Raw genomic sequence first — 27,407 nt, forward strand, 5'->3', positions numbered from 1 at the left:
TACAAGTCCAGGCATGGTGGGTCATGCCTGTAATCCCAGCTACTCCAGAAGCTGAGGGGAGGATCGCTTGAGCCCAGGAGTTTGAGGCTGCCGTGACCTGTGATCATGCCACTGCACTCCAGCTCGGGTAACAGAGCAAGACCCAGTCTATTAAAAAAAATTTTTTTAAATAAGTTTGGACACATGGGTTGTGTACACACTGTATGGTTCCATGTATATGTTCACATATGTGACATTCTTGAAATGACAAAATTCTGGAAATGAAGAAGAAATTAGTTTGTCCGAGGTTGCCAGGGATCCGTGGGGAACGGGGAGGGAAGTGGACATGGCTATAAAAGGGGAATAAGGAGAATCCTTGTGGCGATGGGAATGTTGTATGTCTTGATGGTATCCATATCAGTATCTTGGTTGTGATGTTGTACTAGAGTTCTGTGAGATGTTACCCTTGGGGAAAACTGGATGAAGGGGGCATGGGATCTCTCTGTATTATTTCTTGTAACTACATGGGAACCTACAGTTACCTCAAAATAAAACATTTAATAATAAAAAGAAAATGGGCTCGGAACATTCCTAATAGAGAAAAATTGGCAGTGAAAGCCATGTGTATATCTGAACAGACAGACCAACATTAGGTAAATAAGGCAAATAAATACCACAGAAGGAAAACTGAGCTGACCATTGACATTTTAGTGAGATGTTCATGGGCCCCCAAGAAAAAAATTGAGCCCCGTGGGTTCAGATGGAGGGAGAAGACAGACAACAGCTTCATTTCCCTGAAAACTCATCAAACTGGTGTTCTCCAAGGGCCTTTGCTTCCCAGACTGTGAAATGTTCTATTTAGTGGATGGTTTTTGGTAAAGAGAAGAAGGTAGATGAGTAGCAACTTACATACAAATGACATTCTTTTTTTTTTTTTTTTTTTTTTTTTTTTTTTTTTTTTTGAGACAGAATTTTGCTCTCACTGCCCAGTCTGGAGTGCAATGGTGCAATCTCAGGCTCACTGCAACTTCCACCTCCCAGGTTCAAGCGATTCTCCTGCCTCAGCCTCCCAAGTAGCTGGGATTATAGGCATGCACCACCACGCCCAGTTAACTTTGTATTTTTGGTAGAGATAGGGTCTCCATGTTGGCCAGGCTGGTCTCAAACTCCCAATCTCAGGTGATCTGCCCACCTCGGCTTCCCAAAGTGCTGGGATTACAGGTGTGAGCCACCACTCCCGGCCTACAAATGACATTCTTAACGGCAGGCCTATGAGAAAAGAATGTGGGGATGACAGGTATGAGCTAAAAATCATCTGTCTACATGCCTGGAAATACAGTAATTAAATCCAGGAGATACCTTGTCTGACTTTTCTCTCATCTACTTCTTAAGCACCCCATCCCCCAGAGTTTATCACTTTTACTTTCTGTGTTCATAACACTCCCCTCATACCACTAAGTATGGCGCTAGTTGTTTGTGTGTGTGTGTGTGTGTGTGTGTGTGTGTGTGTGTGTGTGTATGTGTATATCTTTCCTTCTGGATTGGGGCCACCTTGAGGGGACAGCTCACTACTGTACTTAGTTTTGATTTGTTACTTCAAAGCCCAATGTCTATTGCACAGTAGGCACTTATGAAATAATGAATGAGATATTGACTGTCGTCATGGCCCTGGACAGAGTAGACATTAATCGAGAAGCCTATATAAATTAAACAGATCAAATAAACTGGGAATATTATTGCACTAAATGAAATTGTGGTTATTTTTACAAATGAACATTCCTGGGCTTTTCTTTATGTTTTTTAGTCTGGTGAATTTTTTCCTTAGGTTTAAAATAAGAATTTTAGAGAATTGAGTAATGCAGCTATGAAGAGATGTCTTACAGCAACTACTAACAGCAGTGTGGTGTCAGTCAGGAGGTAAAGGGCAATCAGAAAAAGACAAGGAGACCATTGGAAAGGAGATAATTGGAAGAATGACTTGTGTGGCCTGCTGGGTTCAATTTCAGTCACAGAGAATGCCATCAGACTAAAACAAATCATGATTGAAAGCACTAGTAGCAAGCTTATCTCTTAATGTTTGTGTAAGCATCTCCTCCTTGCCAAGACACACATGAGCCATATTCTGATGTCCAGTATGTGGAAGAGGTGAAGTGGAGGCACCTAAAGGAACAGCATTCTTCTCCCCAACTGCAAGGTGCAGTAGAAACTGGGTTGATTACACAGTACCTTCCCTTCACCTTCTTTACTTGTGCCAGTCCTCCAGCCATGCCATGTGGGCTTGTCAGGTGCCTGCTGGAAGTTTTACATTTCTGGTTCTGAATGTGTAACAGAGAAAGTATACAATTAAATATTCCCTTCCTGCCAGGCACAGTGGCTCACACCTGTAATCCCAGCACTTGGGGAGGCCGAGGTGGGCGGATTACCTCAGGCCAGGAGTTTGAGACCAGCCTGGGCAACATGGCAAAACTCTGTCTCTACTAAAAATACAAAAAATTAGCCAGGCGTGGTAGCTCACACCTGTAGTCCCAGCTACTCGAGAGGCTGAGGCAGGAAGATCACTTGAGCCCAAGGCTGCAGTGAGCCATGATTGTGCCACTGCACTCTAGCCTGAATGAATAAATAACCACCTCCTTAAAAGTTACAGGATACCATTGATTGCTTGATTGATTGATGAAGGAAAGAATAAATCCAGGTGGTGGTACATTCCACAGGAAAATTAAGAAGGACTGTTAAGAAAAAAAAAGCTCACGTTATTTGAATGAATGAACAAATAGTTTGAGGGACATACTGTTCTAAATTAAAAGAGATTTAGACATAAGAGCCAAATGTAACACATGAAACTTGATTGGACATGCCTTTAAGAACAATGAGGGTAATTTCACTATAGACTGAATATTAAATATTGTGTGACATTGGGGCATTCTTAATATTCTTAGGTATGATATTTTGGTCATGTAAGGAAATGCCCTTATTATTAGATATCTATGTATTCCAGGATGAAGTATTTTGATGTATGTAGCTTATTTTCAGATGGTTCTGGGAGAAAAAAAGTATAAATATGGAGGGGCGAGTGTATTAGGATTCTTCAGAGGGACAGAACCAATAGGATATATATATTTATAAAAAGGAGTTTATTAGGGAGAATTGGCTCACATGATTCCAAGGCGAAGTTCCATGATAAGCCTTGGGGAATAAGCTGGGGAATAGAGAAGCCAATAGTGGCTCAGTCCAAGTCCAAAAGTCCCCAAACAAAGGAAGCTGACAGTACACCCTTTAGCCTGCAGCCGAGCTCGAGTCCCTGGGAAGCCACTGGTGCACCTCCAGAGTCTAAAGGCCGAAGAATCTGGAGTCTGATGTCCAAGGGCAGGAGGAGCAGAAGCAAGCATCTGGCACAGAAAGAAGAAAGTGGACCAGAAGACCAGCAAACAGACTTATCCCACCTTCTTCCTCCTGCTGTGTTCTGGCCATCCTGGCATCTGATTGGATGGTGCCTACCCACATTGAGGGTGGATCTTCCTCTCCCATTCCACCAACTTAAACGTCAGTTTCCTCTGGCAGACACACCCAGACACATGCAGAAACAATACTTTATCAGCCATCTAGGCATCCCTTAGTCCAATCAAGTTGATACTTAGTATTAACCATTATAGTCGAGTTAAAGGAATGTGATAAAACATTAATTGTTGAATCTGAATGGAGTGTACACAGGCGCTTAGTGTATTATTCATTAAACTTTTCTATATGTTTGAAATTTTTAAATTTATTGAAATTTTTAAAATAAAAAGTTGGGTAAAGACTAAATGCATTTTTCCTATGGCTGGCAACAAACCAAGGGTGTCCTCTCTCAACACTGGTATTCAGCATCATACCAGAAGGACTAGCCAGCACAGGCAAGCAAAAAAAAAATGGAAGGCATACAGATTAGAAAGAAGAGTTAGAGGGAAAACCTTGCCCTCTAAAACTGTTGGACTTGCTGCCATGACTTTTTTTTTTTTTTTTTTTTTCTTGAGACAGAGTCTTGCTCTGTCGCCGAGGCTGGAGTGCAATGGCGCGATCTTGGCTCACTGCAACCTCCACCTCCTGCGTTCAAGCGATTCTCTTGCCTCAACCTCCTGAGTAGCCAGAACTACAGGTGTGCGCCACTACCAGCTGGTTTTTGTATTTTTAGTAGAGACAGGGTTTCACCATGTTGGTTGGCCAGGATGGTCTCAATCCCTTGACTTCGTGATCTGCCCGCCTCAGCCTCCCAAAGTGCTGGGATTACAGGCGTGAGTCACTGCGCCCAGCCTGCCATGACTTTCATTTAAGATTGTTCTATTTGATGGAGAACTGTTCCCCCATGGCCCATTAGCTTCTCCTGATTGATCTTTTGATGAATTCATAGTCACTTGTTTCTGGTATCATGGTGTTACCGCCAAAATCAGCTTCCAAGTTCCTGTGCACCAGAAATGGGAAGGGAAGATGGGCTGTGAGGAAGTGAAAAACCTAATCTCAGTCTTTAAAACATACCTTTGGGGTTTTGGGTACTCATCTCCTGAAGGGCATATGATAATTTTATTATGACTCCTGACTTCTGTGTGTTCTGCGGCTCTTTAAACTGTCTTCTAGTCAAAAATGTCTCCACAGAAGCAGCTTCTGCGTTGCTATCCGGAGGACCAAAATCTGATTGGTAGATGATTAAGAGTTGGCCCCAAGAAGATTTCTGATGCCATATGTTTTTTGAGCATACTAAGGACAAAGACCTCAAAGCTCAGGTGCACTCCCAAGATGGTCAGCCTTCCTGATCAGCCATTCCAGATTTCCCAATCTTGTGTTCCCAGGAGGAGAGGGAGACTAATGCTTAGGAATTATACTGCCTGGCAGTTTGTGAACAACTGACTTTTTAAATGTTTATGATCTAGGACATGGCATCCTAGGAGTATTTCAAGCTAGATTCGTCTCCATATCAAATGAAGATGATGGCATTCTCCACAAAATTTTAATAATCAGCCTCTTGAACCTTGTTCTCTGTCCACACAATGGCTTTTCAACAGATGTGTTACTCCAAAATTATTTTAGGGTCATTGGGAACATTAAGAAAGGAAGGGAAAATTTCAGTCAAATGAGGTGGGAATTTTTTTTTAATGGGTAGCAAGGTGTTTTCTCTCTTAAAGTCTTTCATGGCACACAGAGTAAAATGTCAGGAGAAGATGAATCTAATCCCAGCATATACCCCGAAAGCAAAGCATGAGGAGAAACACAGAAAGTACCTGTAAAGCAGGTTTTTTTCAAGCCTCTTTTATCAGTTTTTCCAGTGAGAGTGTGGTATTTTTCGTGGACAAAGGTTTTACCAGCTAAAAGCTCCTTTTAAATGGTCGAAGGAGAAACAGCAGTGATGTGTGAGGGTTCGTTAATTATTGCTCTTACTGATGTTTGCACAGGCTGTTGGGATCATAAATGTCAATCTGTCAAGAGACTGATAGGTTCTAAAAAAACTGATTGAGTATCTCAAAAGCTGTCATAGAGCCTGAGATTAAACAGATTCATCTTTCGTAGAAGTAAGGGACAGTGTGGGTGAAGGGAATAGCAGAAGGCTTTCTTCTCTTTGTTGCCACATTGCTTCTCCCACTCTCCTATTCTGTATTGTGAGTGTTGGCTTGTACAGAGGCCTAAAAGCCTGTCTGCCTGAGATGTCAGGAAGCCACAGCCATGGTTAGTGCACGGGGTGTGTGCAGGCTGCCAGCTGCAGGGTGACAGGAGATTAAAAGAGATTGAGATTCAGCTTTGACAGGCATGACACAATTTATTTGGAAATTTTCAGGCGGGAACATGAGTAATAAAGACAAGAATGACAGTAAGGAACAAATGTGAATTTCTGCCAGAGACAAAACAGAATTTCAAAAGAAGTAGCTCTGTTTGTTGTCTCCAGTTAAGCTTTCCAGTTAAACTGTGTTCTTAAATTGAAAGTCTTAACACTACTTTCTGAGATTGGCTAGGAAAGTACAATTAGAAGAATTCCTCTCTTCAGAAGATTCCATGTCTTTAAAATTACTGTACAACAAGCCCACCATATCCATGGGTTCCACATCTGTGGATTCAACCAACCATAGACTGAAAATATTTGGGAAAAAATGGACGATTGTGTCGTACTGAACATGTAGTTTTTTTGTCATTATTCCCTAAATAATACAGTATAACAACTATTTACATAGTGTTTATATTGTATTAGGGATTATAAGTAATCTAGAGAAGATTAAAGTACAGTTGATGCTTGAACAACATGGGTTTCAACTGTGCAGGTCCACTATGCACAGATTTCCTTCTGCCTCTGCCATCCCAGAAACTGCAAGACCAGCCCCCCACTCCTCCTTCGTCTCCTCCTCAGCTAGTCAGCGTGAAGACAACAACGATGAAGACTTTGATGATCCACTTTCACTTAAGGAAGAGAAATTGTGTTTTCTCTTCCATATGGTTTTCTTAATTTTTTTTTCCTGTAGCTTACTTTATTGTAAAAATACAGTATGTAATACATAAAACATGCAAAATATGTGTTAATTGTCTGTGTGTTATCAGTGAGACTTCTGGTCAGCAGGAGGCTATTACTAGCTAAATTTTGAGGGAGTCAGAAGTTATATGAAAATTTTCAGCTGTAACAGGGGTCAGCACCCCAAACCCCATGTTGTTCAAGGGTCAGCTGTATACGGGAGGATGTATGTAGCTTATATGCAAATACTTTGCCCTTTTATATAAGGGACTTGAGCATCTATGGAATTTGGTATCCTCGGGGGGTCCTGGAACCAATCTCCCTTGGATACCGAGAGACGGACTGTGCAGTACTTGTCTCTCTGTCGAAAATTAAGCAGCAGTTACTTTCAAACCAAGAAAGCTAAATAGGCAAAATCCTTCTTCTTAAGATTTTCCTTCCTTATTTAATCACATTATGATTCTTGATCAGACTTTCCTTTGACTAGATCTGATGTGATATCTTTCTCATTCTATTAAACATTGGCAGAGAAAGCAGGAGTCTGGTGAGTACCAAGAATTGTGAACCTGGAATGGGGGAGCGGCAGCTCTGTGTGGGTATATCTACTACACTAGATTATGTTCTCAAGTAAAAGCATACTGGAAAAAAAGAATCTGCTTTGTTGGCCCTTTATGAAGGACCTTAATTAGAAGTCACTGTTAACTCCTGGGGTGGGAATGGTTTCCAGCTTGGCACGGGAGTTCCTCCTGCTACTAATGAGCATGCTCCTTGCAAGGACTCGCTGCTTCTGACAGTTAAAGCTGCATGTAAGAGTTATTTCTTGTCACCTCTCTCTCCACATTTAACTGTTACTGCCCAAGTTCAGAGTATGCAAGTAGACTGTTAGGTGTTTTCAGGAAATTGGCAATGCTTCACGGTAACAGGGAATGATATTTGTGAGTAAAAGTAAATCATTACAGGTTAATTTATTCAAATATGGGTAGTAGATGGTTGCTTTAATGTCAACCATGTTTGGATTTTTTTTTTCCTGGTAGTCTTTTTCTAATTGACATAAAACTTACAAATGAATAGTTGAATTATTTAATTCATTATCATGTCGTTAGAACCCCTGCCCTGGACATCTGTTTCTCTTATTTAAGCAACTCGCCCTGTGGCACAAAGGTTTCATTAACTAATTAGCAGAGGAAATGTAAATTTCTTATGCAAGTGAGGATGATTCTATAGATTACTATTTATTTCATTAGCTTCTCATTAAAACACTAAGTTGACTTGTGAGAAAATGCCGGAGAATGGTTTGCTTCTCGAAGAAATTACACATACACAGTCACCTTCTTGGGCAGTAGCTTGTGGAGGATAGTGAGCAGTTTTGGAAGCTTATTTACCCTCGCTCTTGGTGGCAGGGAGCATTAGAGAGCATCTAACAGATCTTCATCTAGGGAAGGGTAAGTGGGCATATTCCAGAGCTTCAAAGGTGTGGATCTCTTGCTATCTGGAATAGTTCTTTGATTCTAAAACATAACACATTCTGTTAGACATTTCTTCTGCCTTGCTTTAGAATCATCTAGCATTGCTTCCTGGGGCCCAGACTTTCTGTACATGGATGCCTTTGGTCATAGACTTGTACGGATGCTGGGACATTGATTGTCAGAGGACCGAGTAGGGCTTAATGGTGTTCTTTTAGGATGATCAGTATATCATACCAGAAGCCGTGGCAGCATCAGAAACCTCCTTTAGGATTCATTGTTCCAGAATATTCCATGCCTACTGCCTACCAGAACAAATAACTCAGTGGTCTTTATATTAATGTGGAATAGATCAAGGAAAATCTCAGCATGGGATCATGTAGACATTCCTTAGTGTTGCTATTGAATGCCCATTGGTCAGATAAGATGGGGAATTAAGAGAAAAAGAGGTCAAGACTGCACAGGCCTCCTAACTTTGCAGGGCAGGGGTTGGGGGGTCCCATCAAAGTGGGTTGTTTGGTGATGACTAATGATTGTGATTATGTAAATATGAATTCTATTTCTCAGCCATAGGACTCATACATTTAACAAATTTTTCTTCACATATCTAACTCCCTTACTTATTTGGACATAGTTACCTTATGGATAATATTGCCACACTGAAATTCTTTTTGTCTTTATTTTTTCCCCCGGCTTCATTGACACAGTGAAATTAAATTGTCTTCTCCTTGCAGGAAAGGTTTGTTTTAGAAATGGGTGCTTTGCAGATGGACAGCATGTTTGACAGTTTGGGATAGATTCATGTAGAAAGAGCTCTAAATGTGAACTCTGCATTTTCAGACACAGAGGTGTGAAAGAAAGGGGCTCAGGGTCTGAGCAGTTCTGTGTTAGATTAGAGGTGTGCTGGCATTGTGCCAAGGCCCTCCAGATTTTAATCATAGTAATAATGAAAAGGCCTCAGCTGCCTCCCCATCTTGTGCTGACACCTGCCTCCCAGTGGGAGTAATTTCCTTAAAGGATGCTTTGAATTTAGGACTTTGTCTCAGAAAAAAATTTTTTGTTACAGTTTTTACTCTAGAATTTTCTTGTTACAAAAAAAAAATTCTAAATAGGGTTATTGATACAAATAGAGCCATTGCTGGTTTGTGTAAAAGGACCCCGCCTGCAGAGAGCAGTGTGGCTCATACAAGGTGAATTTCTTTCAGCTGACTGCTTTGTAATGATTTATATTTAAATTGTTGCTTGTTGCTCTTGTAGAAGAAGGGAGAGCGCCTGCCCTATCTGTAGCCACCTTACTCACCACACTGACTGGGCCTGGACAGCTTTGCTCAGCAGAGCTGGGAAATAGGCTGAACTTGCCTTCAATTGTTTTCATCAGAGTCCTTATTTAGTTGGTTTGTATTGGGGCAAAATGTCATGTAGGACTGGAAGAATTAAATGAGATGAAAAATGAAGTCTGTAGTTGCTAAGAATGGTGCAGGGCCTCCATATGCCAGTACAGCACATCAGGGCTGGGGGACTATGAGCAAACTACCAGCATCACCATCGGGGTCCACTGGACAATCTTGGGTGAAGTGCAGCATCTTCCTCACACACAGGGAGGCTAGGAAAGGGCATACAGACAGCCTTCACTAAAATACATCCTATAGGCTCTGGCTTCTCACTAGAGCCACTTTAAGTAGAACATTAGGACTGCCTAGGAGACAAATTCATTCATTCAAGAAATATTTATTGAGCCATAGGCATGGAGGGAACATCAGTGAACAAAGCAGGTGAAATTTCCTGCCCTCTTGGAGTTTGCTTTCTTTTAGGGCATAATGTTAAAGATAAGTGCTGTGGAGGAATAAAAGGGAAACAGACGAGGGGAAGTGCTAAGAATAGGGATTCAGTGATCTTGAAGTGATGATCAGGGAAGAAGCCTTCAATGAAAATGTGACTTTGCAAAATAAAATTTAAAAGAAAATGTGACGTTGGAGCAAAGATATAAAAGGGAATGATGCAGGGCCTCCATATGCCAGTACAGTGCAGCAGGGCTGGGGGACTGTGAGCAAACTACCATCATCACCATCAGGGGCCTGGGTGATAAAAGAGATAAGATCCCATGTAGATCTGGGTGAAGAGTGTTTCAGACAGAGGGAATAGAAGGTACAAAGTACCACAGGTAGGAGACAATAAGGAGGCTAGTGTAGATAAGCAAAGGAAGGAAAGCAGCAGGAGCTGAGCGTGGGGCAAGTCATGCAGGGTATTTGAGAGTCTAAGTATCTGGACTTTCACTCTGACAAGGGGAGCTATTAGAGGGTTTTGAGCAGGGAAGTAACATGATTCTAACTTGATTTTTAACAGAGTCACTTGTCTGCTATGTGGAGAATAGACTGTAGAGACAAGGGGATGAGCAGAGAGACCAGTGAAGAGGCTCTTGTAGTAGGCTTGATGAGTTGGTAATGGCTTAGACCAAGGTGGGGGTGACAGAGGGGTAAGAGGTGTGGCATCTGGATTATTTTGAGGAAGACTGTTTAGGAGACTCCCTTCTGGAAGTAATTTAGCACAAACAATTTGGAACTTGGTAAGAGGTACATCATGGGTATGCAAGCAGCTGTTTCAGGAATACAGAGCCCCAAAGAGCTGCCCAGTTTATTGAAGGCAAGAGTCGTTTACAGCCTTGTCTGTGATAAGAGCTTTGTTGCATCTTAATTACTTTTTTGAAGTTGTGCAAGACACAGTTTTCACAGAGTACACCCCCCTCCACCTGCCATTTTGGCTCCACCTCAAGGTGGGGTGCCTGGTGCTGCTGCTGCTGCACCACCCCATGGTGGAGTTCATAGGGCAGCTTGCATGTGCACCAGCAGAGGTACCCCTTCATTCTGAATCAAATTGAACTAATTGTCAGTATTAGAACCTGACTTTTGTGTCTTTAAGAGCAGAAACGTGAGTAATTTTACTATAAAAGATTACAGATCACTCATCAAACGCTGGCTTTGGGAATGGAATTGTGAAAGCATAGTGATACAGAGATACGTTAGACATAGTCCCATCTCTAAAGAATTACGGTCTACTTGAGGACAAGCAAATGCCCAAGAAAAGATATCTAACCGATACAGGCAGTAAGCATCTAGGTCCCAGCAAGGGAATACGAAGACAGGACCCCATTTCTAGCTGGAATGGTCTCCTCATAGAATCTCAGCTCTTTTTAAAAACAACAACATAGAACTGGTTTTTGTTGAGCCACCCACACCCTCCTCTCCAGCTCAGGCCTAGCTTGTTAGAAGTCAGCACTAAAGGTACACGTTTGTCATAGTTTGTGCAGTATAAACCAAGCAAGTCAGAACTGGCTCTCACCTGTCTGATTCCTGGACAAGGGCAGTAGCCTGGTCAGGAGAATGCCTGGAAATACATTAATCAACTGTGCTTGCCAGGCCAGGCACTAATCCTGATCCCCAAATATGTTGTTTTGGTCAGATTCACAGTCTGAGAATGAGGCTTCACCAGTAAAACGGCCACGACTTCTTGAGAATACGGAACGGTCCGAGGAAACCAGTCGATCTAAACAGAAGAGTCGACGTCGGTGCTTCCAGTGCCAAACCAAACTGGAGCTGGTGCAGCAGGAATTGGGATCGTGTCGCTGCGGTAAGCATCTCCCCCAGTGGTGTGATGGAGACTATATCCTTAACACCTTGGCCCAGCTTTGGAAATTTAAGTGGCTGAAGTCTTTCGTTCTTCTTCTGAGTACTGTAAGTTTGCTACAGTAGTGCATGCGATATAGGTTTGGGGCTTGAGAAATCAGGAGCATAGTATGTTTGCCTCTAAACACCCTTTATTCTCACACATGCAAAAAAGACAAAAACATCCCCCTGTTCTTAATGCATATCTCCTTAGAGCTACATCTCACTGCTTAGTGCTTTCAACTTCCCCCCACCACTTACTACTCTGGTTTCTTCTCACGACTTCAGAAGTTTACCAAACAAGCAAAATTCTGGAGTATGTACCATAAAATTCAGATATTAAGTTAATTTTGAATGAGCTTCTTACTATTTATGATAAATGGAAGATTTTTGGAAGCTTTTTTTCTCCATATCCCTGTTAAATTAAGCTTTGATTAGAAAATTTCCTTTGAACCTTAGTTCATCTAGTCAGTTAATACCTTGAAATAGCCTTTTTTTTTTTTTTTCTGGGCTGAATCCATCCTCCTGCCTCTGCCTCACAAAGTGCTGGGATTACAGGCATGAGCCACCATATACCCAGTCTGAAATAGCTTTACAGTCACCTTTCCTTCTGTATTCTGTAGTGTAATACCTTTTAGAATTGCTGCACAGGGATGCCTACCCACAGTGGAATGAAACTTAAGTCAACCCTTTCTCTCTTCTTGACCACATGTATCATGACACATAGGAACGAAATTGTGTAGCAGCATTATTTTAGGCTGATTTACAGTTTCCTGTACTTGTTTTTATTTCCTGGTTTTAAAACCTAATATTATAAAATTGTTTGAGGACCAGTTCAGCTGTCATCAGGCTGACTTTGAGACCTGTCTGTAGCCTCTGAGATTCCTATTTCTTTCTTTCTGAGAAGTCAGCTTTAGAAGCCCCCTTTCACTTCTGGGACAGCCGAAGATATCCTACAAGTACTATTGCTGACAGTCAGGACTAAATAGTTCACTCAGCAGTTATAAAGTAATGGTCACTGGAAGTTTACTATCTTCTGAAGCGGCAGCCTTTGCTGCTACGGTTCCTCAATTATCTGCACTATTGGAAATGGGAAGGAAGAGAGAGGTTATTAGCTTTTCATAGAAACTACATTGGAACTCCTATTCCTGTTTTGACCAGATACCTGTTTGTTACACATTCTGGTGTATGTGGTACTCCACGAGATTAGAAGTGCATATTCAACTGCAGAAACCGGAACCAGCATGGGGAGTCTAAATGTTACCAGATAAGGTTTTTAGGGCATTTTGGTTATAGTGCTAAGCATTTTTGGGAAACCGTAAAGAGGGTTAGGATAGGTGGTGGGAATAGAGGCTGACAGCAGTTTTCAGATGTCCGTGTGTTCATGCACGCAGTATGGCCCAGGTAAGTTCAAAACCTTATTCTTAGGCTATTTCGATCAACCCTGCCAGGCAATTTTAAATTCTTGGTGATGTAGGGCAGGGACACTGTGGATGGCTGAGGAAACTCTGGGCTCTGCTGGCTAACCAGCTTCGCTCCACTCTGAAGAGGCTGTCTCATCTTTTGTGATCTGCAGATTCTTGCTTTGGTCTTCATGTGAACTCTCAGGGAATTTGAGCAGTTCAGTCTGTTACCAGTGTTGTGAGCCTACCTGGTCATTTTAGCTGTTGCTTTTGTAACGTAGGCTTTTGATTGTTCCTCAGTTAGAATTGTGGGACTTTCCTGAACCTTCTGTTCTTGTTTCTTCCTTGAAAGTAACTGAATCCTGGGTATTACACAGGATTTGCCATAGCGGATCAAGCAATTGGTCTATCAAGTATGCTGTCTTGTCCCCGGCAGTGGCTAATGCTTCTTCTTCTTGTCAGGCAAACAGGAGATTTCACAATTTAGCACTGAGATCTGAAGATGTAACCAGGTCTCCCAGTTTACCCTTCAGCTTTGACGCAAACTACCTAATTTCCTAAGGTCTTAGCATCCACCTGAAAAAAAAGAAAAAAAAAACAGTAATACATGTTAGATGACTTCACATTCACTCAAGTAAAGCCAACTTGTCTAATCTCTGGTAAATATAGATTACTCTGCCATGCTCTTAACCTTTGTGGGCAGGAGGCTGGATTGCTAAATGCATATTGGGTTTGCTTCAGTATGCATCCTTTTTAAATGTTCTAACATGTAGTCTCTTGGCTTGTGCCCAATTCCGAAAGTCTGCTTTTAGGGAGATTTGACTTTTTCTGTTGGAGAAGAAAGCCCTGAGCTTTCTGCAGTCTCAACAGGATGTAACTTTCCTAGAGTCAGCTGGGCATTCAGTTTGACCCACTGAGAGCGTTACACTTATGTGCCCAGAAAAATGACTGAGTCAACTGTCACCCTTCAAAAGATGAAGGACAACAATGGGAACATGCCATAAAAAAGTCTGGGACTGTTTTTGACAAAGAGCTCTTGTGTTCCTCCTGCCTGCTTGGATCTCTCTAGGAAAGGGTGAGTTGTACTGTTATTTCCTTGAGGATGCATGGATGTTGGAGAGATGTTTAACTGCCCTGAAAGGTTTTAGAGGGGGGATAACACAGTAATTTACTACTGAAAGTGAAGACTCAGGAAGGTAGTTTGAGCTCAAACAGAACACTTCTTCCCTGCAGAAAATCTTTTTTTAAATATATATTCGCAATCTTTTCTTCCATTTGCCTTCCATTCTGTACAGGTTATTAACTGCTGACAAGAAATTCACATCTCATAAATAATGCTTAAGAGCCATTGCTATATAAATTGAATGTGTTATGAATTGTGATGGGCCTTTTTGTAGCATTCGATGCCTAGAGCAGGAAGAACAGAGGATGTCATTTTCATTAATTTCTAATGAGGTGCCAATTAAAGGCAGGGAAGACGCTCCAAAGGGAAGAATGGCCAAGCTCCCCTGAATCCTCCGCCCCAGGGCTGTCATCCAAACACTGCCAGTGAGGCCTTCTCTAAAAATTCCATTAAATTACAGTCTCATCGAGAGCACACACAGACACATTCAGCTTCCCTTTGATCTTCAAAAGAGCAATTTGTAAGGCGAGTTCTGAGCCTTCTTACATAGGGAACAGCTAGAGGTGATAGGAATTGTTAATTGCCAAGACACTTCATGGGCTTTCAATAAGGAGGAATTTTGAAGAGGAATTCTCCTCTGCCTCCCTGTGACTAGATAACCTTTAAATCAACAATACCAAAGTAACACCCTTTTCCTGTGAAATCTTTCAGGGTGCCAATTAGAAAAGGCATGTGGTTGCGAGGCTGGGATTATATCCTGCATCTTAGAGCATCTTCAATAGTTTAACTTCTCAAGATAGAAAACAGTTGCCTGAAAATGGATCTATTTGTTTCATTTTCTACTCAGTAGGCAAATTGATCAGGTCATTGTCATTGCAGGAGTCTTGTCTCCTGCATTGACACCTAGAGGATGTTCTTCTGCAATCTGGCCATCTTCATCAAATCTGGGCCACGTCACAGCCACAAGAATGCCGTCTTCTCTGAGCAGATCTTGATTGATACACGTAGCTTGGCTTCCTTTTTTTTTTTTGTGGAGACGGAGTCGCCCAGGCTGGAGTGCAGTGGCACGATCTCAGCTCACTGCAACCTCTGCCTCCCAGGTTCAAGCAATTCTCCTGCCTCAGCCTCCCTAGTAGCTGGGACTACAGGTGCACACCTCCACGCCTGGCTAATTTTTTGTATTTTAGTACAGACAGAGATTCATCATGTTGCCCAGGCTGGTCTTGAACTCCTGAGCTCAGGCAGTCCACCTGCCTCGGCCTCCCAAAGTGTTAGGATTACAGGCATGATCCACCACGCCCGGCCTTCTTGGCTTCTTAATCACTGTGCAATGCTTGCTAGAACTGCAGAACTAATTTTTAAATACCAGTTGAAGAGTGTAAGTTTTAACATATTTTCAATTGATGGTGCATTAACAAACTTAAGTGGATATGCTCCCTTTGGGAACAGTAGTGCTTTTATTAACCTCCTGAGTAATCTGACATCCTTTATTGTTTTCAAAATAAGTTTTCTCTTCACTTTAGAAACCTGAAGTGATGTGTTAGCTGGGGCCTCTGGAGTAGTTGATCATCTCCAAGTGCCTCAGTGGTCATTGCTGCCTTATCATTCACTGTCAAACCAAATTCATCAAGCATTTACTGAAATCTGAATATGCAGAAAGCATTTTCTTAGGTTTTGTGGGGAATATAGGAGCTAGAAATACAGAATCTAAGAGCTTACAGTCTAAATCTGTGGTTTCAAGCTTGAGTAGGGGCCTGGTGTGGTGGCTCATGCCTGTAATCCCAACACTTTAGGAGGCCAAGGTGGGGGAATCCCTTGAGGCCAGGAGTTCAAAACCAGCTTGTTGCCTGTCTCTATTTTTTGTAGAGATAGGCAACATAGTAAGACCCTGTCTCTATGAAAAATTATTGCCAGGCAAGATGGTGCAACCCTGTGGTCCCAGCTACTTGGGAGGCCAAGGTGGGAGGATGGCTTTCAGCCCAGGAGTTCGAGGCTGCAGTGAGTCTTGGTCACACCACTGCATTGCAGCATGGGCAACAGAGAAAGACCATGTCTCTTAAAAACTAAAAAACAAACAACAAAAAACAAGAACCAAAACTTGAGGGAGCATCACAATTTACCTGGAGGGCATGTTAAAAACAGATTGTTGGGACCCACACCCAGAGGTTCTGATTTGGTAGAACAAGTTCCCATGGAATGTTTTCACAGCCTTTCTGTTTTTTTATGATATTGATGTTTTTAAAGAATACAACCCTCTATCCCTCCCCTCACCTATTTTTTAGTAGAACACTCTTTATTTGGGGTTTTAATAGAACACTCCTTATTCTGATATTTCTTCATAATTAGATTCAGGCTACGAATTCTCACCCAGACTACTACATAAATAATCACGCATCCTTCTCAGGGTTTTATGGGAGGCACAGATGTCCATCAGCCCTCATTGTTGATGTTAATTTTGATATACCCACCTAGTCAGGGCATTCCCTGGTTTCTCCACTATGTAGTTACTATTTTTCCCCTTGCACCTATAAACCAATCTGTGGGAAAACACTTTAAGACCAAGTAAATGCTCTGCTCCTCGTGAAAAATTTTCCCTAGATTCATCACCCATTGATGATTCTTGCCTAAGCCAGTCTCTGCTAGGAGGGTTGCAAAATGATGATTTACTAACTCTAGCACTCCCTCAGCATTTACTATTTGGCACTCAGCATTCTTCTATAAGTGAAGCCACCTCCTCTCCCCCATTTATTTATCTGTTACTGGCATGGACTCATGGGCTCTTATCTTTTTTAATGGTTTATGATTTGTTATGGTACAGTTGTCCCCTGGTATCTGCGGGGAATCGGCTCCAGAGCCTCCCATGGATACCAAATTCAAGGATGCCTAAGTCCCTGATATAAAATGGTGTAGCATTGCACATAACCTACGTACATCCTCTCATATACTTTGTCATCTCTAGATTACCTAGAATACCTAATACAATGTGAATGCTATGTAAATTGTTACATGCTGTGTTGTTTAGGGAATAATGACAAAAAGAAAAAACCTGTGTCAGTGCAGACACAACCATCATAGGCCTAACTACATTTTTGATCTGTGGTCGTTGAGTGCGGAACCCATGGATATGGACAACCGACTGAACTTAATTATTTTGGTGCTCAAATTGTCCTGGATTTAGCCAGTGGAAGTTATTTTCTGCTGGCTCCTGTGCTCTTGTGGCATACTTCCCATCTTTCTTCAGTGGTGGGGGGAGGATTTGGGAGCATTCCCTTATTCTTTGGCGTAACAGCATGTGTCCCTAAATTTCCCCAATCCTGGAATCAGCCACTTCTCCAAGGATCCCCAAAGTGATTTTAATGTGCACTCAAGTAGGTATTTGCTGGGCCCAAGAGGAAGGCAGACATACATAAAATAACTGGAACAGCCTACCATAAGCATTTATCAAGGTATAAGTATAAGGTATAAGCCTATGTTATAGTGATATGGAGAGGGAGAGATTAATTGCAACTCAAGGTTCTGGACAGGCTTTTACAATTGGGGCTTTAAAGGAAGATTGGGACTCAGATATGGGAAATGAGGGGATGCTTGGGCAAAGCTGGTATTTAGGAGATGAACTCTGTTCAGCTGGATGAAGTCTTGGAGTCAAATGAGGACAGACTGTTAGAAAGGGAGGAAAAGGATTCCAGATTCCAGGCTGAGGAGTTTGGATGTTCGTTTATAGTGAGAAGCCATCAATAGTTTTGAATACAGTCAACATGATCTAATCTGACTTTTAGAAACATGAAACATGTTGGAAAGCCATGGAGGTTGTTGAATCTTTTCAAGGGAATGATCTAGAGAGAATGTGAACTGATTGAGTCAAAAGGAATATGCATGTGTCACAACTGTTGCTGCCATTGCAGGGGGCTACACAATGAACAAACAGTGATATCCGTAAGGTCTAGAGTGGGGCAAGGAGCTGCAGTGATTAGGACACATGTTGGGGACATGCATTACCAGGCTGATCCATTTCACCAGCATCAGAAATCAGCCCACGTGTCTGTGTCTTAATTTTAATTCTTATTCAAGTGTAAACCTGTCAGGAACATTTGGCATTCTGTCTTATGTCTCTAAAGGAAAGTGAGGCAGTATGTTCTTATAAAAAGCCTTATTCTGTTCACAGTGTTCTAGCCTAGATCCACCAGAAAACCCTGTTATGCAGAGAAACACCTGAGATCTTTTATTATGACCAAAACTGATTTGACTGGTGAAATGTTATCATTATTGCCATTGTGTGGAGAGTCCATGCTCTACCATGAGTTATAGGGAGAGAGTGTATCCATCTGGGTCACCAAAATGTGTCCGGAATTGGTGGGTTCTTGGTCTCACTGACTTCAAGAATGAAGCTGCGGACCCTTGCGGTGAGTGTTACGGTTCTTAAAGGTGATGTGTCCCGAGTTTGTTCCTTCTGATGTTCGGAGTTTCTTCCTTTTGGTGGGTTCTTGGTCTCGCTGGCTTCAGGAGTGAAGCTGCAGACCTTCGCGGTGAGTGTTACAGGTTATAAAGGCAGTGCAGACCCAAAGAGTGAGCAGCAGCAAGATTTATTGCAAAGAGCGAAAGAACAAAGCTTCCACAGTGTGGAAGGGGACGCGAGTAGGTTGCCACTACTGACACGGGCAGCCTGCTTTTATTCTCTTATCTGGCCCCCACCCACATCCTGCTGATGGGTCCATTTTACAGGGCGCCAATTGTTTTGACAGGCTGCTGATTGGTGCGTTTACAATCCCTGAGCTAGACACAAAAGCTCTCCACATCCCCACTAGATTAGCTAGATACAGAGTGCTGATTGGTGTATTTACAAACCTTGAACTAGACACAGAGTGCTGACTGGTGTATTTGCAATCCCTTAGCTAGACATAAAGGTTCTCCAAGTCCCCACTAGACTCAGGAGCCCAGCTGGCTTCACCCAGTGGATACCGCACTGGAGCCGCAGGTGGAGCTGCCTGCCAGTCCCGCGCCGTGCGCCCACAATCCTCAGCCCTTGGGCAGTCGATGGGACCGGGCACCATGGAGCAGGGGGCGGCGCTCCTAGGGGAGGCTCAGGGCTGCGCAGGAGCCCACGGCGGGGGGCCAGGCGGGGAGGCTCAGGCATGGCGGGCTGCAGGTCCCGAGCCCTGCCCTGCCGGGAGGCAGCTAAAGCCCGGTGAGAAATCGAGCGCAGTGCCGGTGGGCCGCACTGCTGGGGGATCTGGTGCACCCTCTGCAGCTACTGGCCTGGGTGCTAAGCCCCTCACTGCCCCGGGCCGCTCCGAGTGCGGGGCCCGCCAAGCCCATGCCCATCTGGAACTCTAGCTGGCCCACAAGCGCCGCGCGCAGCCCAGGTTCCCGCCCGCGCCTTTCCCTCCACACCTCCCTGCAAGCTGAGGGAGCTGGCTCTGGCCTCAACCAGCCCAGAGAGGGACCCCCACAGCGCAGTGGCGGGCTGAAGGGCTCCCTGAGCATGGCCAGAGCGGACGCTGAGGCCGAGGAGGCGCCAAGAGTGAGCGAGGGCTGCGAGGGCTGCCAGCATGCTGTCACCTCTCAAGAGCATGGTTAAGCAAGACCCCGGCCTTTAGGAACTCCTGTTTATATGCTGAGTCTGGGTGATGAAAGACTAAAGCTTCTCCAGTACTCCTAAGACAGCAACAATTGGGATGTATGTTACCTGTGACTCAAGAGAAGAAGGTGTCCCATCCATCCCCCCAAAAGGAAAAAAAGTTCCACAACCTTTTGATGGGAGTTATTATATATGTGAGAGCTAAGGGTAACTAGAAATCTTGAGGCAAATTCTGAGAAAATTTTCTTCCTTTGCTATACTCCTCCCTTCACTCTCACTGTACTTTTTACCTAAACATAAGTATGCTATCTGTATTCCCCATTTAATCTTTGATGTGTAAGTGTTCCAGTCTAAAACCAGATAGATTAGTCCCTCTGCTGCTCCTCTGTAAATTGCAACTTGAGATGTTAGAGCAAAACAAATGAAACCTTTTACTGAACACGAACTCCATGTATTTAGCCCATTAGTGCAGGACTGTCCCAGAGACCCAGCCTACCCTATGTTCTTTGACAGGGCTGTAGAGAGATGTCAGAAACATGAAGAGCTCCCTCTCCCTAAGCAAAGGAGTATCAAAGACTGAGCTCTTCTTACAAGACCGAATGTGCAGGGCACATCCGCTGCAGCCTGTGTCACATCCCCACCCATCCCATACTGACAGGTATGGCAGAAGACCCTTATCCCATGGCATGAGATAAATTTCCATCTTTTTAGCATACTTGCAGCTACTTCTATAGTCTAATATTAGTGGCAGTAACAGCACAATAATAGTGTTACCAAAAGGTATTTGGATAGGTTATCCTGCTTAGAATACCTTTTTTTATGGGGAGAAAAATTATTATAAAAGGAAGTGAATTATTAGTGTCTTTTATTTTAGTTCCAGTAGTAAATAGTTTTAGTTAATTCTTTGTTTAGTAAAGTTTTTAAAACAGCTTTTTGAGAAATAATTTACGTACCATAAAATTTGCCCATTTTATGGTTGAATGAGTTTTATTACTTTTTTATTTCTTTAATCTTGTTTCAGACCTTGATTTTTTAGTTCTTATTACATTATTTATTTCTTTTTAAAATCTTTATTCAGAAGTTGAATGAGTTTTAGTAGATTTGTGTAAGTTGTACAGCCATCACCAAATTCAGTTGTACAATACTTCCATCATCCCAAAAAGTTCCCTCATGCCCCTTTTCAGTCGATCCATATTCTCTCCCACCCTAGCCCCAGCCAACCACTTTAAAGTCTGTTTTCTGTTGCTATAGTTTCACCTTTTCTACAATTTTAATATCAGTGGATTCATACCTACATAGTATGTTGTTTTTGAAATTCATCCATACTATATATCAGTAGTTCATTCCTCTTTAATGCTGAGTATTATTTCATTGTATGGATATACCACATGTGTTTATCCATTTGCCAGTCAACATACACTTGGGTTATTGCCAGTTTGGGGCCATTATGAATAGAGCTGCATTTATGCAGAAGTCTTGTGTGGACATGTGTTTTAATTTCTCTTGGGTATATACATAGGCATGGAGTTGCCAGGTTAAATGGTAAGTGTGTCCTTAACATTGTAAGAAACTTCCAAGATCTTTTCCAAGCTTATATCATTTTATATTCCCATTAGCAATGCATTAGGGTTCCAGTTTCTTCCTGTTCTCGCCAACATTTAATATTGTCAGTCTTTTTAACTTTAGGTATTCTAGTGGCTGTGTAGTAGTATCTCATTATGGTATATTAATTTGTATTTCCCTAATGACCAATGATGTTGAACATATTTTTTATATGTTCTTTGGTCACTCATATATCTTCTTTTATGAAGAGTCTGTTCACACTTTAAAATTTTAACCATGTTTACAAAAAGATTCACAAAATTGCCATCTTAATATTGTAACTCATCAATATGATATGTCTCTCTATTTAGGTGTTTCTCAGCCACATTTTATATTTTCAATGCATAGCTTGTTAAATTTATTCCTAAATATTTTAGTTTGTGATGATACTGTGAGTGGAATTTAAAAGTTTTATTTTTAGATTGTTTTTTTTTGCTACCACTTAGAAATATATCATTTTATATCACTTTTTAAATACTGCAGCCTTGCTAAATTTAACTTGTTAGCTCTCGATTCCTTAGGATTTTCTACATCCATGATCATGTCATCTGCAAATACAGTTTTACTCCTTTCCAATCTATATGCCTTTTATTTCTTTTTCTTGCCTTATTGCACCTCCAGCATAATGTTGAATAGAAGCAGAGTCATCCTTGCCTTTTCCTTGATCTTAGGTAGAAAACATTGCATTTCATCACTAAGTATGATTCAGCTATAGATTTTTCATAGCTGCCCCCCACAGGTTGTAGTTGATTAATACATTCTAGGAAAACATGGGAAATGTTCAAATATGTTCACCAAAAACAGATGATTATTTAACCCATGGTAGGCTACCACGTAGCCTGTAATTGGTCAACAAAGCTGTGTTCTAAAGAGTTTTGCCATCCCATAGACTCATTTCTGTTTGCAGATGAAGCATATTCCCTGTGTTGATAGTCATATGTCATGCGTGTGTCTAGCTAGAGTGGTGAAAGCCTGCAACCTGAGCTTAGCCCTCTTATTTTTAAACCAGTATCATAAGAGACACCCAGATAGCTGTCCTGGACTATACTCACTTGAAGTGATGAAAGCAAGCCACAGTGAGAGATGTTTAGAAATGCTTTGTTTGAATTAAAGGCATGAAAATTTGTGTGTAGATAATAGAATCACGTACCACCAGAATTAGAAGGAGCCTTAGTAATCATTTAGTCTCATCTCTTTTTTTTTTTAAATAAATGAGAAAACCAAGATCGAAAAGGTGGTCCCTCACCTCAGATCACACCTGTGTGCTAAATAGTGGTATTCTATGTAGCCCCTGAACTAAACTTCAAGGCCTGATGAAGAGTTTCTGCCCAGGGACCCCTCATGGCAGTGCCTGCTCCTCCCTTCCTTCAGCTTAGGTTTCAGCCACACTCACTGTACCTCCCTGTCACTTCTTCCTGCCCTGTAGTCTCTATTGAACCCAGACTATCTCTTCTGAAGTACCCACATATCTTGGTCTTTCTTCCAAATTCACCAGACTCTCTTAACTTCTTCTTGTTAGTTCAGCCTCTAAAACCTTGCCCAGGACTTGGGACCCTGTGTGGAGCCTTTGCAGCAGAACCACCAAATAAGGCCAGTTATGGCAAACACACGCACACACATAGTAGTTAGTATTTAGTCAAAATAATCAGATTTTTAAAAATGTTTTCTTTCAGATTAATAATAAATTACTCACAAAGTTTTACCAAAGATATGTCCTTTCCAAAGCCTTTAATGTGTAGTTAAAACTAATTTATGTTAAGCACATTGTATGCAAATACCTGCTACTAGGTACTCTTAGTCACCCTAATAGATTCTTCCTGTGATTCCCCTCTTTTAAAATTTTTATTTCCATAGGCTATTGGGGAACAGATGTTGTTTGTTTACATGAGTAAATTCTTTAGTGGTAATTTGTGAGATTCTGGTGCACCCATCACCCAAGAAGTATACACTGCATCTTATTTGTAGTGTTTTATCCCTCACCCCCTTCCCACCCTTTCCCCTTGAGTCTCCAAAGGCATTGTGTCATTCCTATCCCTTTGCATCCTCATAGCTTAGCTCCCTCTTAGGAGTGAGAACATACAATGTTTGGTTTTCCATTCCTGAGTTACTTCACTTAGAATAATAGTCTCCAGTGTCATCCAGGTTGCTGCAAATGCCATTAATTCATTCCTTTTATGGCTGAGTATTATTCCATCATGTATATATGTATATATACACACCACAGTTTCTTTATGCACTCATTGATTGATGGGCATTTGGGTTGGTTCTACGTTTTTGCAATTGCAAATTGTGCTACTATAAACATCCATGTGCAAGTATCTTTTTTGTATAGTGACTTCTTTTCCTCTGGGTAGATACCCAGTAGTGGGATTGCCGGATCAATGGTAGTTTTACTTTTAGTTTTTTAAGGAACCTCCACACTGTTTTCCATAGTAGTTGTACCACCAGCAGTGTAAAAGCGTTCCCTGTTTACTGCATGCACAGCAACATCTATTATGTTTTGATTTTTTGATTATGATCATTCTTGCAGGAGTAAGGTAGTATTGCATTGTGGTTTTGATTTGCCCTTCCCTAATCATTAATGATGTTGAGCATTTTTTCATATGTTTGTTTGCCATTTGTATATCTTCTTTTGAGAATTTTCTATTCATGTTCTTAGCCCACTTTTTGATGGGATTTTTTTCTTGTTGATTTGTTTGAGTTCATTGTAGATTCTGGATATTAGTCCTTTGTCAGATGTATAGATTATAAAGATTTTCTCCCACTCTGTGGGTTGTCTGTTTACTATGGTGACTGTTCCTTTTGCTGTGCAAAAGCTCTTTAGTTTAATTAAGTCCCAGCAGTTTATTTTTGTTTTTATTGCATTTGCTTTTCGGTTATTGGTCATGAAATCCTTGCCTAAGCCAATGTCTAGAAGGGTTTTTCCAGTGTTATCTTTTAGAATTTTTAGTTTTAGGTCTTAGATTTAAGTCTTTAACCCATCTTGAGTTGATTTTTGTATAAGGTGAGAGATGGGGATCCAGTTTCATTCTCCTACATGTGGCTAGCCAATTTTCCTAGCACCGTTTGTTGAAAAGGGTGTCCTTTCACCACTTTATGTTTTTGTTTTGTCAGAGGTCAGTTGACTCTAAGTATTCGGGTTTATTTGTAGGTTCTCTGTTGTTTTCCATTGGTCTGTGTGCCTTTTGTTATGCCATTACTATGCCGTTTTGGTGACTACGGCCTTATAGTTTAGTTTGAAGTCAGATAATGTGATGCCTCCAGATTTGTTCTTTTTATTTAGACTTGCTTTGGATATGCGGGCTTTTTTTTTTTTCCATGTGAATTTTAGGATTGTTTTTTCTAGTTCTGTGAAGCATGTTGGTGGTACTTTGATGAGAATTGCACTGAATTTGTAGATTGCTTTTGGCAGTATGGTCATTTTCACAATATTGATTCTACCTATCCATGAGCATGGGATGTGTTTCCATTTGTTTATGTTGTCTATGATTTCTTTCCGCAATGTTTGTAGTTTTCCTTGTAGAGGTCTTTCATCTCCTTGGTTAGGTATATTCCTAAGTTTTCATTTTGATGGTTTTTTTTTGTTTGTTTTGTTTTTGCACCTATTGTAAAAGGGGTTGAGTTCTTTATTTGAGAGCTACTGATTTGTGTACATTAATTTTGTATCCAGAAACTTGCCGATTTATTTAATCAGTTCTAAGAGCTTTCTAGAGGAGTCTTTAGAGTTTTCTAGGTGAACGATCATATCATCCATCAGCAAACAGTGAGTTTGACTTCCTCCTTAATGATTTGGATGCCCTTTATTTCTTTCTCTTGTCTGATTGCTCTGGCTAGGACTGCCAGTACTATGTTGAAGAGGAGTGGTGACAGTGGGCATCCTTGTCTAGTTCCAGTTCTCAGAGGGAATGCTTTCAACTTTTCCCCATTCAGTATTTTGTTGGCTGCGGGCTTGTCATAGATGGCTTTTATTATATTGAGGTATATTCCTTGTATGCTGATTTTGGTAAGAGTTTTAATCATAAAGTGACGCTGGATTTTGTTGAATGCTTTTTCTGCATCTACTGAGACGATCATGTGATTTTTGTTTTCAATTATGTTTATGTGGTATATCCCATTTATTGACTTGAGTATGTTAAATCATCCCTGCATCCTTGGTATGAAACCCATTTGATCATGGTGGATTATCTTTTTGATATGTTGTTGGATTTGGTTAGCTAGTATTTTGTTAAGGATTTTAGCATCTATGTTCATCAGGGATATTGGTCTGTAGTTTTCTTTTTTGGTTATGTTCTTTCCTGGTTTTGGTATTAGGGTGATACTGGCTTCATAGAATGATTTGGGGAGGATTTCCTCTTTATCTTGTGGAATAGTGTCAATAGGATTAGTACCAACTCTTCTTTGAATGTCTGGTAGAATTCTGCTGTGAATCCGTCTGGTCTTGGACTTTTTTTGTTGATATATTTTTAATTAGCATTTCAGTCTTACTGCTTGTTATTGGTCTGTTCAGGGTATCTAATTCTTCCTGATGTAAGCTAGGAGGGTTGTATCTTTCCAGGAATTTATCCATCTCGTCTAGGTTTTTCTAGTTTATGTGCATAATGGTGTTCATAGTAGCCTTGATTGATCCTCTGTATTTCTGTGTTGTCAGTTGTAATCTCTCCCGTTTCATTTCTTATTTAGCTTATTTGGATTTTCTCTCTTCTTAGTTAATCTTGTTAATGGCCTATGAATTTTATTTATCTTTTCAAAAAAAAACAGCTTTTTGTTTCATTTATCTTTTGTGATTTTTTTTGTTTCATTTAGTTTTACTCTGATATTGGTTCTTTTCTTCTTCTGGGTTTGTGATTCCCCTCTTAAGGAGTACTTCTAAGAAGTGTGGGCCTCAGCCCAGCGCTTTAGAGTCCTTCTTTAGAAGGTAAAAATGCAGTTCTTTAAGTAATTTTAATGTACCCCCAAGTTAGACCATACTGCCTGTACATTTTATAGACTCATTTGTTCATAGGAAACACCAAGATAATTTAGAAACAAAGAGAATTACTGGAAATTGCAAATGAGTAGTACCCACATCAATGAGGTTTCATATTGGTTCCAGTCACTTCCATTCTCTCTCACTTAGAGATTTATACCTTTTGGGTGTGTAACACATACCTTCCTCCCACTGTTGTCCCCTTCCTTGCCAGACTCAAAAAATCTCAGCAGGCAGGAGTACATGATGCTCTGTAACTTCCCACAGCCCCTGTTAGAGTATGTGGCCTGTAGTGGCTGCCCAGTCAGTGGTGACTAGTAATGTACAAGAAAAAATTGAAAGTCCAAGAAATGTGGTGTCCTCATGAGCCTGCTGCTTATGATTAGGGGAAAGCCCTTTTGGAACAGTGTTTGAAAGCAGGCCCAACCACAGCTGAGTGGGAATATTTCTGGGCCAGTAGCCATGTAAATTCTTGAGGTCCAGGGTACATGTGCAGCCTCAGGATTTCCCAGTGGAGTATTTGGCTAAACGAAAAAGATCCAGATAGAGTGTTTCCCCCCCACCAATTTTTATTGGTAGAGGAAGAAAATAATTCAGACTAGACATATATGCTGTCAGATAGGGTAGTGTCCTTGCTTGCTTGAATTAAAATTATTTGGTATGCTTATGAGTTTAATTAAATAACTCAACTTTGGGGAAGGGTGTACTTGCACAAATAAAACCTGTGTTTGTATTAGTACTTGGACATGAATAAGATGGGTTCTGTGGGCTGGGTGCGGTGGCTCACACCTGTAATCCCAACACTTTGAGAGCCAAGGTGGGAGGATCGCTTGAAGCCAGGAGTTCAAGACCAGCCTGGACAATGTAGCAAAAACCCGTCTCTACAAAAAAATAAAATAAGCCTAGTGTGGTGGCATATGCCATAGTCCTAACTACTCAGAGGCTGAGGGAGAGGAATTGCTTGAGCCTAGGAATTTGAGGCTGCATTGAGCTGTGATCATGTCCCTGCACTCCAGCCAGGGTAACAGAGTGAGACCCTGTCTCATAGAAAACAAAATACATGGGTTCTTCGGAGGTCACAGACCTACTGTGTGTAACCGCACTAGTCTCTGATTCCTGCCTAACAAACTTGCGATTCCTTGACATATAATCCAAGTAATTAAGGTATCTTAGA

At 41.4% G+C, this 27,407-nt stretch overlaps 1 protein-coding gene across 6 annotated transcripts in view; it reads left to right on the forward strand.

The window, feature by feature from the left end:
- Positions 1 to 27,407, forward strand: part of ZFAND3 (zinc finger AN1-type containing 3) — a 335,462-nt gene that overhangs the window by 286,103 nt on the left and 21,952 nt on the right. For all 6 annotated transcript variants that reach the window (XM_009451183.5, XM_063812421.1, XM_063812423.1 and 3 more), the window contains one exon: positions 11,362 to 11,529. In XM_009451183.5, coding sequence (XP_009449458.2) covers positions 11,362 to 11,529 — 168 coding nt within the window. The remainder of the gene's footprint in view (positions 1 to 11,361; positions 11,530 to 27,407) is intronic.

This window comes from Pan troglodytes, chromosome 5, assembly GCF_028858775.2.
Source record: "Pan troglodytes isolate AG18354 chromosome 5, NHGRI_mPanTro3-v2.0_pri, whole genome shotgun sequence".
Lineage (NCBI taxonomy): Eukaryota > Metazoa > Chordata > Mammalia > Primates > Hominidae > Pan > Pan troglodytes.